The sequence below is a fragment of the Solea senegalensis genome, linkage group LG12 (genome assembly GCF_019176455.1).
Source record: "Solea senegalensis isolate Sse05_10M linkage group LG12, IFAPA_SoseM_1, whole genome shotgun sequence".
In the NCBI taxonomy this organism is placed as follows: Eukaryota; Metazoa; Chordata; class Actinopteri; order Pleuronectiformes; family Soleidae; genus Solea; species Solea senegalensis.
In genome coordinates, this window is record NC_058032.1 from 16,637,001 (window position 1) to 16,655,354 (window position 18,354).

General features: G+C 41.6%; 4 protein-coding genes across 16 annotated transcripts in view; 2 read left to right on the plus strand and 2 right to left on the minus strand.

Annotated features, from left to right (window-relative positions):
• Nucleotides 1–1,340, plus strand: part of LOC122778456 (rho guanine nucleotide exchange factor 9) — a 45,226-nt gene extending 43,886 nt beyond the window's left edge. For 10 of the 11 annotated variants that reach the window (XM_044040373.1, XM_044040374.1, XM_044040379.1 and 7 more), the window contains one exon: nt 9–1,340. In XM_044040373.1, coding sequence (XP_043896308.1) covers nt 9–184 — 176 coding nt within the window. In that variant the 3' untranslated portion in view covers nt 185–1,340. The remainder of the gene's footprint in view (nt 1–8) is intronic. The other variant, XM_044040377.1, reaches the window with a different exon arrangement.
• A 4,791-nt stretch (nt 1,341–6,131) lies between these two features.
• Nucleotides 6,132–9,871, minus strand: LOC122778654 (ankyrin repeat and SOCS box protein 12-like). Its single transcript, XM_044040717.1, has 4 exons — nt 9,708–9,871; nt 7,739–8,062; nt 6,465–6,993; nt 6,132–6,360 (listed from the first exon to the last, which is right to left on the minus strand). Exons 2-4 carry the CDS (start codon nt 8,021–8,023, stop codon nt 6,215–6,217), a joined length of 960 nt encoding a protein of 319 aa, XP_043896652.1. The 5' UTR covers nt 8,024–8,062; nt 9,708–9,871; the 3' UTR covers nt 6,132–6,214.
• Nucleotides 9,872–10,682: 811 nt separating this feature from the next.
• Nucleotides 10,683–12,278, plus strand: LOC122778354. Of its 3 annotated transcripts, none has more exons than XM_044040133.1 (4): nt 10,683–10,940; nt 11,053–11,361; nt 11,471–11,623; nt 11,735–12,278. In XM_044040133.1, exons 2-4 carry the CDS (start codon nt 11,071–11,073, stop codon nt 11,969–11,971), a joined length of 681 nt encoding a protein of 226 aa, XP_043896068.1. In that variant the 5' UTR covers nt 10,683–10,940; nt 11,053–11,070; the 3' UTR covers nt 11,972–12,278. The 3 variants fall into 3 exon arrangements, with proteins under 3 accessions (XP_043896068.1, XP_043896069.1, XP_043896070.1); XM_044040134.1 differs by having other exon boundaries at nt 11,071–11,361; XM_044040135.1 differs by having other exon boundaries at nt 10,684–11,172.
• On the minus strand, nt 12,218–18,308 carry zc4h2 (zinc finger, C4H2 domain containing). The gene is made up of 5 exons (XM_044040136.1): nt 18,149–18,308; nt 17,289–17,460; nt 16,907–17,079; nt 13,510–13,672; nt 12,218–12,926 (listed from the first exon to the last, which is right to left on the minus strand). The coding sequence occupies exons 1-5, from the start codon at nt 18,199–18,201 to the stop codon at nt 12,813–12,815; spliced, it is 675 nt and encodes a 224-aa protein (XP_043896071.1). The 5' UTR covers nt 18,202–18,308; the 3' UTR covers nt 12,218–12,812.
• Between the last annotated feature and the right edge of the window lie 46 nt (nt 18,309–18,354).

The following is an 18,354-nucleotide window of genomic DNA, read 5'->3' on the forward strand; positions in this document are numbered from 1 at the left end:
CTCCCTAGGTGTAAACAGGTGCACACCCCCCTCATACCCGCCCCCCCAGGACCCCCTCAGTGCGGGGCAGTATGAGGTATCGGAGGACATGGCACAAGGAGAAGTTTTTGAATTCAGTCAATCCAAAAGAGGCCAGGCTCCTTTCTGGCAGAATTTTAGTAGATTAGCTCCATTTAAGAAATAGAGATACACAGACTCTTCCGAAGGACCAGCTATTTTTCTTAGAAGCACTAAACACTGGATGATCATGTCCCATGATGAAGAAAATTATGAAAAACACACATACATTAAAGACTCTGAAGCAAAGGACCAATGTTAGAAACGAGTGTGATATGGAGGAGCAAGAGGACTGAAGACTTGGATTTAAAAATAAAAATTGAAGAAAAAAATAAACTCACTTCATATATGTTAGTAACCCTCTTAGTTATCATGCTTTTTCCAGCTGAGTCGACCTGTCATGAACTCCTTCCCACAGATTCTGCATTATCCACCCCATCTGAATGTCCTGGAGTTATTGAGATTATTATTCTGTATGATTTCATTTTTAATCCATCATCTGGATAGAAACACAAGGCTGAGGCGAGTCATTCCCTGATGATATGCTTGTTGTCCGTAAGATGAGATCTTGCTGTGCTGCTATGTGAGATTACTCGTTGCATTCCTGTGAATGTGAGATTGAATGACGATGGACCCCGGGACATGTGAGGCTCCACTGTCGGCGCCACGTCTATGTTAGATCCACAGACCGGTGAGACCATCTCTGATGTCATGCGTCTGGATCCCCTCCTCTCTCTCTCTCTCAACTCTACGTACTCCTTTCTCTGGCTGTCTGCATATTCAATAGTCACCCTCTGACGCTCACAAGCATCACACACCCTCTCTACATCCCTCTCTTGTCCTCCGTATCTCTCCACCCACCTGCTTAGCCTCTGTGAGTCAGAGGATCTCAGTGGAAGAGCTTCATACTCTTGGAAGCTTGCCATTGGCTGCGATAAGATGGGTCAAGGAACAAATCAATAGCGAGAACATCAATAGAATATTTACATCCTTTCACCAACCACTTTTGACAGGGTATTCATATCCGATCACGCCAAGGGGGCTGTGGGTTATGTTTGACAGCGAGCTCGCCGCTCAGATGAAACAGCTGGGAGCAGGAGATAGGCAGGCTACGGTTCACCTGCCTCGTGTCAGATCCCCTTCCCCGACCCCCCCAGAGACCACCCCTGTAGCACTGTGCTGGCAGCTCACTGGGTGTTTGGTAAGAGCACGGCCTAAAAATCCACTGAGAGCGAGACATGAAGTTGATGCATTGGCCAAGGTCTAAATGAATCTCTCTCTTCCACCCCGTCAGCTGTAGAAAGAAAATAAAGACTCCTTGAGTTGACTTGATTATTATTGATTATTTATTTTTGATTATTATTATCGCTCACACTATAAACTAAAATACAAAAAAAGCACAGCACATATTCGGTGTTCAGCTATGCCACAGTGTGACTAGATAGGAAAGCACCCTACCCAGCACAAAGGGGAAATGGTCCACAAAATGGCAGAAATTCTAAATGAACAAGACAAAGGTATGAGTAGGTTGTGAGTCAGTGCGAGCCAATGACACAGGGAGGCGGAAAGATGAATTGAATCTGTAGCATGCAGGTGTCCTCTTGACAGATCCATGCGTCTCTGAAGACTGCGGCTTCAAAACTTGGCACTCTTCCCCGCCACGTTGTTTTCCAGATCTGATCCATGTCCTGGCTGCTGTAGCCCTGGCACTGTTAAGTGATTTACAAAAGGACTGTGGCCTGATCAGATTGATTTGTTTAATCAAGAAAAGTCCCTGCTGAGAGCGAGAGATAGTTGCTGCACTCCAGAGTCCTTCAACTGACCAGAAACTACCAATTTAAACACGACGTTTGACGCGAAGGTGTTGCTCTTTTTTTCTACAGCTGGAATGTAAGTGATACAACTGTCCAGGATTTGTGATCATATTTTAACCTCAGATACAGAAGTACACTTTGTGTTGAAGTATATCACCTGATGGACAATACTTATACAGTATGACAACTTGTGCAATGTGATATATCATTATATATCTTCACTACTCACTACAACGTGATATAAAAGAGTTATATATCGTTCTATGTCATTTGTTTGCCTTCTTACAGGCCTTATAACCTATTGGAAAAAAAAGACCTTAGATTTGCTTTGTATGTTGTGTAATTTATGTTTTGTTTCAGTAAAGAAAGTTGAGAAATGGGCAAGTTGGCTGCTGGTGTCTGTAGAGATGGCTCCCAGTGAGATTGTTTTGGAAGATAATTCCCACATCTGGCACAGCAAAAAGATATGGTTCCCAGGCCATGATAACCTCAGGTCCCGTGCTACGACCCCCAAACCCCCCCTGCCCCCCATTGCCCACTCCCCTGCCTCCCAGCCCGCCACCACTACCACCACCAACATCCAGGCACACACACACACACACACACACACACACATACTCATGCACGTACTCGCTGGCCCGTTCTGCTGCGGAGAAGAGAGATGCTATCTAACAGTGCCTTCCAGCATTCCACTAGTGATTATCTATTCAGTTTCACAGGCAGATTTGAATTAGTCATGTATTTTCCCTTCACAACGTGGGACTTGCATCTCTCACTCTCACTTTTCTCTCTCTCTCTCTCTCTCTCTCTCGCTCTCTCGCTCTCTCTCCCTCATACAAACTGGGAATCCCTCATCCCTCAGTACACGAGATCCACTCGGACACAAACGTAGAGGTCAGGCCTTTTCATATGAGTAGATACTGTGCCGTCTGACCGAAAACACTTTACAACAACACCTTATTATATCACACTTACATAGCGGTCATTTTATTGCACAAAAAAGGAAGTTAACTCTTATTTCAGATGTTTAGAAACTATGTAGAATTCCTTTTATCTATTTAACTTTAACTTTAAAAGATGGTTTCATTTCAATATATAGTGGGAAACAGATTATTAGTATTATTATTATTATTATTATTATTATTAATAGTGAGTTATGAATTAGAAGAAGAATCATCTATTTCACCTTTATCAACTAAGCACTGTAAATACTGTAAAAAGAACAGATCATATATTTGGATATTGGTATTTTGCGTTGGAGACGAATGTTGTTCCAGTTCTAGCGTGCGGTAGACCTCAGTACCAGGTAAATGCATGCTTGTGGCATCCAATATTTTGCATGAGACTTCAGACAACTCTTAACGGATTGTTTAGTTTCATTTTTTATTTTAAGCCCACGCCACTCTCACTAAAGGAGTTCTTTTGTGTCCCGCTCACTGCACACCACACGTCGTAGCTTCTGGTTTTATTTATTGTCGAGTCGAGGAGGAACACGTGTCCTTGTGCTGAGTCAAAGACTGAACTGTTGTGAGTGATGGAATGAAAGGCCCAGATGTAATGGGTACTCTTAACTGTAACCTTGTTTTAAACCTCTTATTATTGTTTTTTCCTTTTCATTCACGTTAACATACACTGTCATCGTCCAAACTGCTGCTGTTGATGTGTTTTTGTTTTTAATGCCATTAACTGCTGAGGCAAAAAAAACGGGTATAATTTTTCTATGACAACAGAGAACCAAATAGGAGTTAGTAGCAATCATGGGTGTTTGTGTACAGATTTGTAGTCAAGAATCGAATAAATGCAACTTCTTGGGATTGGGACACTAAAAATCAATATAATCCTGACGACACACACACACACACACACACACGTACATAGTGCTGCATTGCAGTTCATGTCATGCTTTTGTTTCAAATGACAAATTCTCCGTTGGAGTTCAATGACTTGACCGGGCAAATTAATTCCTTGCTTGTATTTTTTGAATGCAGTATTAAATAGTACTATTTTGGCCACATGGTTAAAAGGATGTATATATTGGTTTTATTTTTCATATATATATATATATATAGATATAGGTATAGGTATAGATATATAATTATAAGTCCGACCTTGTACTGCCAATGTGCAGTTGATTTTTTTTTCTCTTTTCAGTCAAAAAAACCAAGACAGGAACAGAAGTTTGCTCAGATTTCTGTACTTTCTTTAATCCGGGGTGTGCACAAGCCAGTAAATGCGTTCACTCACATTTAGCATAGCCACATCTCCAGTAGGAACTCCTCGCAGTTGGATATGCAGTCCAGAGTTTGGGTTTCAGATTAGTCAGGGTGCAACGAAAAGTCATCAATGAGCCACATGTATTGATGTGGTATTGCGTGACAACAAGGTAAATAGAAGACTGATGTCCCACTTTTGAAATGGAAGTCATTGTATAATAGCATCTAGTTCTGGATTTTTGCCTATCACAGAAAAACGTACTCACAGTGTCATTAATTCCTTTGTCACCATATACAAACATTTGTCATTTCCTTTCTTGCTGGCATTTTGATTTGATTATTTGTTGTAGAAATGAAAAACCTTAAAAATAATGCCTATTCAATCCAGAAACTGTGAATGGGAGAGTGGAGATGTCAACTGTATGTACATTATATGTTTTGATGTAATCAGAAGCACTGGGAATATGTTGTACTTCGCTGTAAAAATAAATCCATATCTGATATAGCTGTACTTTTGTTGAAAATAAATTCTCTGCAGAACTGCGTGTCAAGGCGTCAAAGTGTGAGTGGGAGCATTGTGCCGGGTTTCCTGTTGTGTGACATCATTTCCTGTTTGTTAGGCCCATTCCCGAGAGCTGACACGTTCATTCCTGGACATGTTTTGGAGGAAGGGCCTTGGACTTTGGATGAAAAACTCTGGTATTCATAAGATAGACAAGAAGAACTTCCAACCACAAACTGTTGCCTGAACATAACTGTGCTGTAATCAATAAGTAATGAGACTTATGCTAATGTATTCTCCCAGTTGGCCATGCAGAAGTGTCGGCTGATGGCTCTGCTTCCTAACGTTTTGAAGTCCACAGATGTGAGACTGTGTTTTTTTTCCCCGGGAAGATCTGAGACGTCCTGGTGTGGCACGGTCAGTGTGTGTCTGTGTGTCCAAACCACTGAAGTGAGGCTGTGGCTGATTGTGGAAAAGACTGATGAGGTTCCCAGTGAGAAGCCTCACCTCACGCAAGGCAGAGCAAGGGCAATGTGCAGGGTAACTGTGGTCTCTAGTGGTCAAGTGTGGTGCTACACTTCCCAAGGACAGAGCATATTTTTCTAAAGGTAGCATTTCTGTGGCTCCAAAGGAGAAGGTGGAAAAAAATATGAATTCAAATTTCAGCTACACGATGTCATGTTGAACTCTAACGGTTGTGTTCCAGGATGATATGAGGGACATCCCATCTTTCCACTGGGAGAGCAGTGATTCTGTGTGCAGTGTTGTCGCTCTACGGTCGCTCTGTGTGATACTACATCTGAATGGAAAGGTGATTGTTGACTGTTAAGTTTGGTTTTGGCTCATTGGAGTGTGATGATGTTTTTTTCTGAACAGCTACTCGTGAGGCAGTTTGCTTTAAGGTCCTTGTTTTAAGTCATTTATTGCAAATAAACGGGTTCCTGTTCTCCTTTTAAAAAACAAAAACAATCACATTTAATTTCACACTGTTACTCCCGTCATGCCCGGGACTTAACTGAAACACAACACAACCCTTTATATATTAATAAAAAAAACACCATTTCAAATAAGTGGGACTACAATACAGTTTGCACTCTGAGACTGGTTATGTGACCGTCCCTTCAATCGAAAAATCAGTTATGCAGTCATGAGTGTACAGCAGGGGTGTCAAACTTATTTTTGTTCAGGGGCCACATACAGCACAATTTGATCTCAAGGGGGCCGGACCAGTAAAAATAGTAAAATAATAGCATAATAACCTATGAACAACAAGAACCCCTTTGTTTTTTCTCCTTTGTTTTACATTTACTGAAGGATAATTTTACAAAACATGATGTTCCTTGAGAAATATAAGTGCAATTTCAACAATATCATGCCTAAATGTACTATTTACACAGCACACTGGATCTATAAAGGCACAAACATTTAGTCACGGGTCTCTGGAGCATTTGACATTACGTTTAGATTAGTGTGAAATTTTAACAAATTCATCCTGTGGGCCGATTGGACCCTCTGGCGGGCCGGTTCTGGCCCCCCGGGCCGCATGTTTGACACCCCTGGTGTACAGTAACAAGTTAAAAAACAAAACAAATAATCACTGGCCATGTGTCTTCAGGTGAGTATGAGCATCACATGAATTTAGTGGTGTCATGTTTCAGGTAGTTCCTCAGGATCTGAGGAATGTCCAAACTGTCTATGGCAGGCTCTTTATCAGTGAAGGAGACGTGTCTTCGAATCACCAGCCGAGTCTGTGACATCAGTGTTTTGGGACAAACTTGAAGAAGAAATGGGAGAAGAAAAAAAAACAGAAGATGGATCAACATTTTATGTCGAGACATTGTGCTGAAACAGCTTCTGGTATAATCATCACACTCTCACCTCTCTCCTTCAGCAGTAGTGCGAGAGCTTCATTCTGCTTTGTGGTCTTGTCAATGATCAGTGTAGGCAGATAAACATCTGCCCCAAAGTCTATAAGAAGCTGAATGTACTCCACCCCGCAGCCATAACGGAGACACACCTCCAGAACTGTCTTTGGCTGCTTGATCCTGGCCAGCATCTTCTCATCTGTGCAGTTGTAGTTGGGGTTGGCCCCATGCAGAAGCAGCAATTTAAAGCAGTCAATGTGTCCATAAATAGCTGAGATATACAGTGGCCCCCGGCACGCTGTGCCACTGGAGGCCCACTCAGGCACTTTGGGTCTAACATCCACTTGGGCTCCAAACCGTAGCAGCTCTCTGAGGACATCTGCATCACCTTCCCGGGCGGCGGTCAGCAGTGGAGAGCAGTTGTTGTACTCACTGCCATTGGGATCAGCTCCAGCCTTCAGCAGGGCAACAACACAGTCCAGATGTTTCCCACTGACAGCTGTGAACAGAGGTGTCTGGGCCTTCACATCCAGGCAGTCAATCTGAAGTTACACACAGGAGACGGTTTGACACCGTAACACGTAATCGCAGCAAAAGAATTAGAACTAGGGACTAGGTTGACTTGGTTTATCCAGCTGCGGCTTAGTTCTGACCCGATAAGGTACTGTGACGATGCACTCGCCTATCTGGCACTGTTAGCGTAGACTGTGTGCAGCAGTTAGCCACCAGGGGGCGACTCCATTCGTCTCACAAAAGAACTCAGTTTGAGTGGAAGTCTCTGGGCCAACCTCTAACTTGATTTATAACAAAGGTGGTATATGTTCATAAAGAGTTCATTGTCTTAATCTTAATCACTCATTTCAGAACTCTTTCATGAGAACATGTACTAGTCTACAGATGTATTGCAATATCATCGCAATAAATCTGTTCACAAAAAAACAGAACTAACAGATGTTGAAAGGCTTTTTAGCATCGCAATTTGTGTGGGGTTGTCACTTTTACTTTTTTACATTTTTACATGTAATTTGATCCATCCTTTATATATGAAAAAAAACAACTCATTAGAGCGACTTTAATGCACAACGTGTAAAATGGGATGAAAACATCTTCCAAATAATGTGTGCAGGCAGAGTGCAGCGCTTCATTTTCATATTCAAATGAGATCCTTCTGTCCATTACACCCACCAGCAGGCACATTTGTCGCGTCCCACCTACCCCCATTCACACCCAGTCTCATCATCCACATCTGAGGGTTGTACAACAAAAATCTCTGTCTCTGTATCTCACCTCTGCGCCGTGCTCCAAGAGTAACTCCAGGCACCTCAAGTGTCCCAGAGCAGCAGCAGTGCGCAGAGGGGTTACCGGGACCCCCCACCCACTGCAGGCATTGATGCACCGTCTGTGGCTCTCCTGGGAAAGGAGCTCAGAGAGCAGAGTCACGTCGTTGCTGCTCACGGCGTTGTTTAAGGCCTGACACTGCTCACTGTCCCCTTCCTCCTCCTTAGGCTGCAGCAGGGAAAAGATCTTAGAAATGTCCATCAAACTCATGTTGACAGCTCGACCCAGAACCATAATGTAACTTCAGGCTGGTGCAAGTCAGAGACCTTCCATCTGCAGTGACAGGGGAGGAAGATGATGCACCATGTGACACATGTAAGCTGAAATACAACTTCAAATTCACACATTATATTTGGCAGAGAACATGTGAAAGACAAGTATTACAACCGTGGAGTAAAGAATGAAAACAGTCAGTCTAAAATATGGCTTGATGATGCACTAGAGCCGTATTCAGCGTAGCTCCTCCTCTTTAATGGTACGTAAGCTTTATCAGCAGTTTATACACAAAGAAAAGTTCTGCCGCGCGTTACAAGATGACGAAATAAAAAAGAGAGACAAAAAACCAAGGCTGCAGTGAACACAATGGAGAACATGTTGCCTCTCTACATGTTTGTGTAGCAAGTGGTTGGATATCGGATGTACTGTGTATATAGTGGACAAACACTAATGTTTGGTCCCTAATAAAGCAAATAGGCCAGTGTGTGTGTGTGTGTGTGTGTGTGTGTGAACTTTGCTGAACATGAAGTTTGATACGTCACGGTCTCTTTTGCTGACTTTGGTCCCCATGAAAGTGTATAAACCAGTACGGGTGTGTAAGTGCCAGTGTGTCAGAGCAGACAACTTAATTGTACATGATTTGAAACCTTTTTTCTTTTTCTTTTACTTCACAAGTTTCTGCTCAAGTGGTTGCAAACTCAGAAAAGATATGGACAAAAGTATTCAGACACCTGACTGTAATGACGTATTCAAATACAGACACAGTAATGTAATACTTAAATATGGAGTTGGTCCCCTTTTGTAGACTTTCCTCAAGATTTTCAAGTGTTTCTATGTGAATTTGTACTCATTCATTCACTTATGAGGTCAGACAGGCACTGATGTTGGACGAGAAGGCCTGACTCACAATCTCTGTTCCAGTTCATCCCAAAGGTGCTCGATGGGGTTGAGGTCAGGACTCTGACTGTGTGGGTCAGTCCAGTTCTTCCACACCAAACTAAAAATCAAACCATGTCCTTGCTTTGTGCACTGGGAGACAATCATGTTGGAATAGAAAAGAGCCTTCCTCAAACTGTTGCCACAAAGTTGGAAGCATAGCGTTGGTATGCTGAGGAGTTGAGATTGTCCTTCCTTAAGGGGACCAGACCAAAGCCTCATCGAAACACCTGAATTCAATACTTACTGTAACAGATGAGGCCGAATACTTATGTCCATATAGTGTATGATTTTAAAGGGACGAACCATTTTAAAGTGGTTTATCATGAACCTAACGTGACCATACAGGAGAGAGGATTTTATATTATTATTTTATTATTACACAAAATGATATCTTTGTCTCCACACGTCGACAGATTTCACTCAATAAGAACAAAGTTATGACAGTAGCAAACAGGCGCTTGCAGTTTTTTTTCAGTTGCTAACAAACACTTCACACAGTCAGCAAAAAAAAAAAGAAAAGTATGTGGAGGTAACTGTGAATGACTTTTCATTGTTTTGTTCTTCAAACGCAAACACACACTTTGTCAAAACTGTTAAAAACACAATCAAAACAGGCCGACGGAAGAACATTGCTGCCGTGCGGAGGTGAGATGAAGTGCTCGGCTGAGATGCATGTTGGCAATGCGGAGTGTGTGAAGAGTTTTAAAAAAATGCTTGTCAGCAATTTAAAACAAAAAAAACCGTGATGCAACAAGACACTTACCTCACTGTGTCGCCAGCCAAAGTTATTTCCAACAATATTAGACGTAAACCCTTTTAAAATTCCAGGACAAGTCATGTGAGAAAGAGAATGAGAGAAGCAAATGTTCTCCAAGGAGTGTGCGTGATGCTCGCATAAGAGCTGTGAAAAGTGCCGTATAGTGTGTGTGTGTGTGTGTGTGTGTTTGTTAGCTGACAAGGTGGGAAGAGCTCCTGTCTGGGGGGTGGGAGGCTAATTTTAGGCCACAGATGGGCCTGGCTAAACTTCCATTCTTGGAGAGTCAAGGCTCAGGTTTATAATTAGAAAGGTGATAGACCTGTGACACTCCTTCTGTGATTGGCGAGAGTGTCCTGCCTAAAAACAAAGACATGTCAACGGAGACGTCCATGCAACAGAAGCATCATGTGGTCAAACTGTTCCGGGCGCACGACTGCACCCAGTGAGACACTAACACCTACTGATCTATGACAAAATAAAGTGTGTCTGCTCCATGCGCCCTGCTGCCACCCTGTTACCGTGATTCACACCAAGGCAGCCATTTTGGTAAGTGTCAGCTGTGTGACTGTCAGAAGGTCTGGAGTAGCAGCCAGTCAGCTGTTTCCTCTGCTAGACACACCCATGTCTGCATACTGTCCCGTGGCTGAGACACACTCAAGTCTTTCAGCAGATGGCACAGGAGGCCAGATACCAGACATTGTACAAATACTTGAAGAAGTATTATTATTATTATTAAACGTGGAAGAGCAGAGTAAGGTTCAAAACAAAGTTCTTTGACCTAATGACAGTGACAAAACAAGAGCTGACCAGCTATCACAGCACAATGACTTATTTTAAACTCTGATGTCATTCTGTTAGAGCCACAGATTATAGTGCAATAAATAAATGAAGTAAAATGACCATAATAATAATAATAATGATAACAATAATAATAATAATAATAATGATAATAATGCATCAACAAGGAACCACAGTCATTTCACACCTTCAATTTTTCCAACAATAGATAGATAGACTGACTACGCCCCTGTTGGCCACCAGAGGGCGGTAGTGGCGCACCGATGGCAGGAAATGCAGCTGTTCGTAAACAGTAAAAGAAGACTGTGTGCAGACAGCTTTGTAAATGGGATCGGATCTGACCGGAGGGAGAGATTTGATGATTTTTCACTTGTCATAGAGCACTTTTTCATATTTTACTCCAGAAATCTCTTGAGAGAAAGAGAAAAATAATTCGTTCAGGTATTCCGTTTATGTCCCCTTCCTATGAGTAAAATAAAAACCTTAACATGATTTGTTCATAAGAAAGGGGAGTTGGTACCCTCATGGCAAACTAAACCAAAACACTCTCAAGTGTTGAATCTTCTGTTAGATGGAGGACAGGGAGGAGGAGGCCCTGGGACGTTGCTGCAGAGTGATGGTTTCTCGTGTCCGGCACAAACAGCAGCAGCAGCAGCAGCTTCAGAACTCGGAGGTGAGCAGGAATAATAAAGAGGCAGGAGGAAGGAGACAGAGGAGTGAAGGTGGAGACGACAGAGTGTGTAACCTCCCTGAACGTCAACCCTCCCTCGGTCTCAAATGTCAAGGTCCACAAGTTCAGACTGTCCCCCTTCAACTCATCTCAACGCTGAGGCTCAAGACTTTGAAGGAGGAGATGAGGAGGGTGAGGAGGAGACTGTCCAGCATGGCTCCGATTTACTACCTGTCCGTTATTAGTGCAGAGAAATGACTGCACTCAGTGTGTGTGTGTGTGTGTGTTTCTTGTGTTGCAGGCTGCAGACATGGAGCTGCATGAACCCTCTCTGTGCAGCATGTGTGAGCAGCAACAGGCTTCTCTGGCCTTGAGAAGTTTTATCTGGAGGAAGAAGACACAACTGCAGCTCCAAACACTGACGGGCAGACTAAACACACCGTCAAGCCACAGAGTAATTATATCACTTAAAGGCCAACTCGAGGTCACATATTTATGCCAGCATGGCTGATCAAATGGATTATTTACTATTTACTGCACTGAAATGTCCCTCTGTGGTTTGTAGGATGATACAAATTGGATGGGTTTGTGCAGTATTTCCCAAAGTCGCCCGATACCCCTCACTGGATTTGGGAGGGACTACTTGTTGAAGATATGCGGGTCACCGCAACCTGGGGTTGCCATAGCAACCACTGAGGAACGTGGAGTTGCCCTGGCAACAGATGAAATGAGGGGTCACCCTGACAAAAGCGCTACAGGAACTCATTTAGCAAGACCTCGCTGTCCTTTTCCAGACAGATAGCTGCAGACATGACAGGCACCATATTAATATAATAGAGGGGACAATGTTGTGGTGGAGTCAGACATATTCCTTCCTCTTAGTTTCACACACACACACACATACACTAAACCCACCAATTTGTCCAATAAACATTGATCCATATGCTGCTGATGGAGTCTGCAGTTACCGTACTCAGCCGCGGTTGCTAACGTTCACGCCACACACCAAGTGAGCACATTTTTCAAAACGGAACACCATGACGACGTGTATAGTACAAAACAGCCATTTATTTTCTTATCACTGTATTAAAGTATTACACTCAACACTATTCAGAGCAAATGGGTCTGGCCTCTTTTTGTCCAGTTTAAAGTCACTTGAACTTTGTAAACATTAAAACAACACTGTTTTATTTAACTTAGCAATTTAACCTATTTTAATTGGCACAACAGACAGGTATGGAAGCCTCATGCATTAAAACATAATAAGTACAGCACAATATCTATGGCAATGGACAATACATGGAACATGGAAGTTATTTGGACATTTTTTTTAATCAAGTTCATTTTTGCATTATTGCAGTTACCTATTTAAAACCTACTATGGAAGTCATACTGCTACACATCCAAAGCACTAATAAAAACAGACAACAAAAAGACGTTATCAGATCCTCAGTCATTTGTTGACAGCTTAGGACCGAGTTACTAAGAACAAGATACTGTTTCAGTGGGGAGTGAATGTGGAAGTCGTCCAGCAGCACAGATCTTACAGTATTTCAGCCACACATTGTTATTGGCGTGGCTAATGTTTGATCAGTGTATTGGAGCAGTTCCCTTTATAAACACAACTGAAGATGGGGTCGGATCTACTCATCTGGCTTCCTCTTGGGCTTCTTTGGGTTGCGGGAGCGGCTCTTGGCTTTGCACAATGGGCAGATGGGAGCATTACGATGAATTTGCTGGTGGCAGGACAAGCAAGCCTAGAGCGAGAGGGAGGGAATATCACAACAGTTACTACATCAGTTACGTCTCTTGCAGCAATAAGCAACCAATTAGTCAGCTGCTGCTGTCAAAAGCATAGTGTATTTTAATTGTTTATTATATATATAGTGCCAGTGTAGCATTCTAATTCAGAAAGCTGGCTCTGATCATCACACTATACAATAACTCACCTCTGTCTGACAGATCTGGTCACCATGTTTACATCCTGGTCTCTACTACTTTTATTGCACTACTGTATATTTAAATAACCCTTTACTGGCATTCAGTTTATAATTTCATTGATATATTCAGTGTTTATACCATCTCATGTTCATATAGTTGTAATTTTGTGTTCTTTTCTTCTTGTCTACCCTTCAACAATTTCCCAGTCTGGGACCAATAAAGTACATCCATCCATTTAATTTTCTTTATATGAAACAGGCACCGAATAGATTTTAAAAATTGTGTTTTTATTTCCTGTAAAAGTAAATTATTCAAAGTGCAGCCTAAGTAACTTTTGAGCCAAACTACCCAGTAACTGAAATAGTAGTGTATGTATTTTTTGTTTTGAAGCATCATTACCTTCATAGGTGGAGGCTGCTGTCTGAAGGTAGCTGTCTGGCGGGCATCTTGCTTCCTGGACACCTGAAGCTGCTGTGCCGCTGCTGCAGCAGCTGCAAGGGATTCTGGGATGGGAGGGTCATGTGGCTCCTTCTGCCACTCTGCTTTTTGCTTCTCAAAGTAACTGTTGAACACAAAGCAACAAGGAAAACCAGTTATTTTTATACATGTGGCTCTTAAATGAGCTTATGACCACATCACAGTAACATTATCCCATCTTTATTGAGCAACTCTGAGCTTGAGTACAGTCATGGTGAGAGAGTTTGTCTGCCTGTGTGTATGTGTGGGAGGGCAGAGTAGAGGGTTGGGAAAGAAATGTGGCCTTGGACTTAATGCCCGACTGGCGTATTTTCAAGAATAAATGTTTCTCTCAAAATAGGAATGAGATAGAGAAGAACTTCGAGCATTTACAGAACAAAGTTCATAGGCTGGTCAGTGTAACCGCAATCTGTGTATTTACACCATCAAACATGATTTACAATAATAAATGAATATTTTGTTTGTCATTTTTAATCCATTACTGAGGTGTAGAGTGCTCTGTTTTCTTACTGAGTAGCCTGAAATGAATGCCCCAGACCAAAGAGTTGTGACTTCATTTTCTCCAAACCTGTTCCAACACACCTTGAATATTACTTTCACTACTTTTCTTGTGACAAACTGGAGAGAGGGGTAGCTTGACCCCCCTACAGATCATCATAAATCTCTCACAGTGATGACTCCTGTCTACCAAGAAAAGCCATCGAAGGAACAGCAGCGATAAGCCACAACTGTTTAACTTGCTCATAAAGTCGAGGAACAACAAGAACCACACCACCATAAAGGGAAAAGGAGATGACAACCACCTGGCCAGAAATGAACTCATCATCCAAGCTTCCACGCAGTACAAAGCCAAACTGAGAAGCCAGCCTGCCAAAAATGCTGTCAGCACGCAGAGTGGTTCAACACTATTCCTCACAATTTCAGTTCTTCATTTGTGATAAAATTTTCATTTTGCAATAGACAGATCCTAATTAACAAAATTTGTATGAGAGTACCAAAGATAACACTTACACTTTGGATACCAAGTTAAAGTGGATGCCAATGCAGTAAAACAATCTCCCACTCACAGGACTGTAGAAAATTAATCATCTAATGACCGAACTGCATTCTATTTCAGCACTCCATCTCCATTAAGGTTTACGCTATCTCGCATTGTCTTTAGAATAAGTGCTACCATGCTGTCTGCATTTCCTAACCTAACAAACTGGTGACAAAATGAGAGCCATGTTTGACATTTGAGCCCTTGTGACCTAATACAACCATCCCCTCTCTGCCACAGCTACCTTATGAGACTCTGGTTATGCTACTGAAACATTCAATATTCAATAGCACTGCACTCACTCTCTCTCTCTCTCAGGTGAAGTTTTCTGCCCCCAGGTAACAGTGATGGCAATCATAATAACCACAATGTGTCAGACAGCTGTGTTGCCTTCTGTTTGCACTAAGAGACGCAGCAAATTAATCTGCCTCAGTCCTTCTTGTCCCTTTTTAAATCTAATCTAAAAGTATTAAGTATTATATTAAGTTTTGTAAAATTAAAACAACTTGGCTTTAAAAAGATTATGTTATTACTTGAGAGGAATTTCAGTAGTGGGGAAATGTATCTCTAAAAGAGACAGAAAATAATTATATATTTTACATATTGTTTTACTCAATTACACTGGCAGAATAGTCAAGATATACTAAAATCCATGATTGTGAAAAGTCCCTTCGAATAAGCATAATCCATAATTTTTATTTCATACTACTTGCTGTATCAAATGTATTTGTTAATTATCATTAAACAGTAAATGTAGGCAAGAGCAGGGGAATGACATGAAGCAAATAGTCCAGCCATCCAAACATATGTAGCTTACTTAGATAAAGCCAAGAATATCTGGTCTCGGATTCCTGCCCTACTTCATTTTCTGATTATTTGCAGAAATCACAAAAGTCTCTCTGTGAACAGACTTATATAGGTGTCTGTTATAATAATGATATTTAAAAACAGACAACAATAGCATATTTCCAGCATCAAATCTGCTGTTGCTCTATCACTGATCTAATCAAAGGTGCTGTTGTAACTGATCTCTTGCTGAGTAGTGTTTAATGCAGTTCCAACATTCAAATGAAAAGGTAATAACACATGTTGTTCAGCAAAGCTCGTGTCATGGATACTTTTTATGTACTATATGATCTGTTCTCACCTTATATAAATAAACAAACGTATCTAGACTATGTCTTTTGTTTCTACAAATCCAGTTAAGTTCTGATAATGCAAAGTTCACAATTTCAAATAGTAAATACTTGTTTTTCTTATGCATTTACATGTATTATTTATATGTGCATGAGGCTTGACAATCATACCAATCTTAATCAGCTTTGTTGGCCAAACATGATTGCACATGCCAGGAATATGACTCAGTTTTTCCCACTCTCTGTGTAATTAAAAGTAGACACGACAAGGAAAATAAACAGACAACTGACTGACAATGAGTTAACAAACTGACAAATAGGTTACGTGTGTTTGACAGTTTTGCATTGTGAAAATATTCATACATTATCATTTTGGATCATTTCCATTCAACAAATATACTTTTTTACATGGTGTGTATTTTCCATTCCGATTTTTTCTATTTCAATCCCATGTAAAATGTCTGAGCAGTGTGAAATGTGGTATAAAAGTAAATCAAGTCAACACGTTTGTGAGTGATTGCACCACACAAAACAACATTTCTAGAGAATGGATTTGAGGAGAAAATTTCTCATAAACCTCTGAAAATGCAACAATCTTTTGTGCCGTGGAATGTCTGCAGACAGCTCAGTTTCCCAGTGGCCATTGGTAATAGTAAAAATTTGATTCCGCTTCCACCATCATTCCTAACATAAGTATTCCCTCTAACAGTTAATAAGTGATGGTTAAAATTTTTGACAGCTTGACAGATTTTCTCCCTGGTTCATAGTCAAAGTAGGAAGATGTCCCTGTAGGAATCATCTCAATGGGCCTGTGGAACGTCAAGTCGACCACCACATCCCACAAAGCCGGCAGCCTGTAAAAAAATGGCCTTCTCTGCATGCCTGTCATTCTGATAGCAGTGTCCAGGATTCCAAAAACTAATTTTCACTCATGATGACTTTATTTCTGTCATGGCTTAACATTACACAGCTGTTTAGAAACTTATAACAGGTGCTGTGCCTCTTTGTTAAGTGGCGAAGAAAACCCTGTTTCACAAAACTGCATCAAGACAAAACCAGCCTAAAAGAACTTGGTCTGCATGCATTTAGTGTGTGTATCTGCACATGTATAATTCATAATTCAGATGTGTGTGTGAATACATACTCCAGAGACAGTTTCTCCTCTTCTTCGTTGAGGTTTGGCAGTCTGTGTAGACCTAAAGCCATCCTGAGGGCATCAACATGTTCCTTCAGGGGTTTGTACTCATCATGCAGACGGCGAGTCGTCTCTAACAGCTTATTCAGGTCATTCTCAGACTGCTTGATGGTGCTTTCCATCTGAAAGACCGTGATTAGATACTCAGGAAAAACACAGTAACATAATAAGCTATTTGTGATGGCCTAGTTATTACGCCATTATAATAGCAATAACACAGATACAGAAATTACATTGACATTATCTTTACATTGCTACTATCAATTGTGTTACTAGACGGTGTAAATTGAGACAACATACTTCCTTATTAGTAACTGTCATATTTACTCACCACATTAATATCTGCATGAATGAGCCGCAGCTCCTCCACATGTGCCATCTTCTCTTGTAGAAGGAGATCCATCTCCTGTTTGTACTCTTTGAGATGCTTCTCCTCAGATTCCAGAGCCTCAAACTCAACCTTCAGTCGAGACTTGATTTTTTGCATCTGGATCGTCTTGTTCCTGCAGTCAGCAGCACAGACAAACAACCTGTTAGGTTATTTTCCTCACAAACAAATAATATATACTGCAAATAATCAAATACAGAGGGTTCGTTCTAAACATAACTGTGTGTGCAGTCACTACACATCATTTCCACCGGTTGTACTCTAGCGCACAACCGTTAACTTAGCAGGTGTCCTGCGTTTACATGTAACCTATACTTACAACTGGAACATAATGTCATGTGTTGCTGTGTTATTAAGTGTTGTTGTGAATACAACAGTGTAAACAAACACAATACTGTCACCGCCGTTCACAGTTAATGACAGACAGCTAAGCTTGCTAGCTAAGTAGCTAGCTTACCCACAGCAATTATTAGCAGCGCACATCTGGCATTGAGTTGACACGCATCTGGATTACCGATGTGTGTATGTGTCGCTTAACTACAGCTTTTGTGTATTTATCTCTTAGTTAACTTGTACCACATGGCTGGCAATATAGTCACATACCAGCTATGGCAAAATCAACAGGAGCAGAGAACTATAAAATGGGGGTTCAGAGCAGACCAGCTAATGGAAGCTAGCCCCGTAACAAAAGCAAAGCCCAGGGGCTTATTCGTGGCCCGGCTAACGTTAGCTTACAAGATAATGTGCTAGGTACGTGTCAAACACCTGGAACCCATTAATTTATTCAATGTCCAGTGTCTTACCGTATTTCCAAGATATTTTCTAATTTGCACATGATCTCTTGTTCGTCCGCCATGGTTTAACGGTGCCCTGTCGCTCAGCTGGCTGCCTCAGTTCACCGTGTTGGACACGGTGCTCTTCTTGTTGATTGAAAACACAATAGCCCGCGTGAGCGCGCACACAAGCACGCGCCCGCAATGTGAAACCGTGGCTACGTGTGATGAGTGGC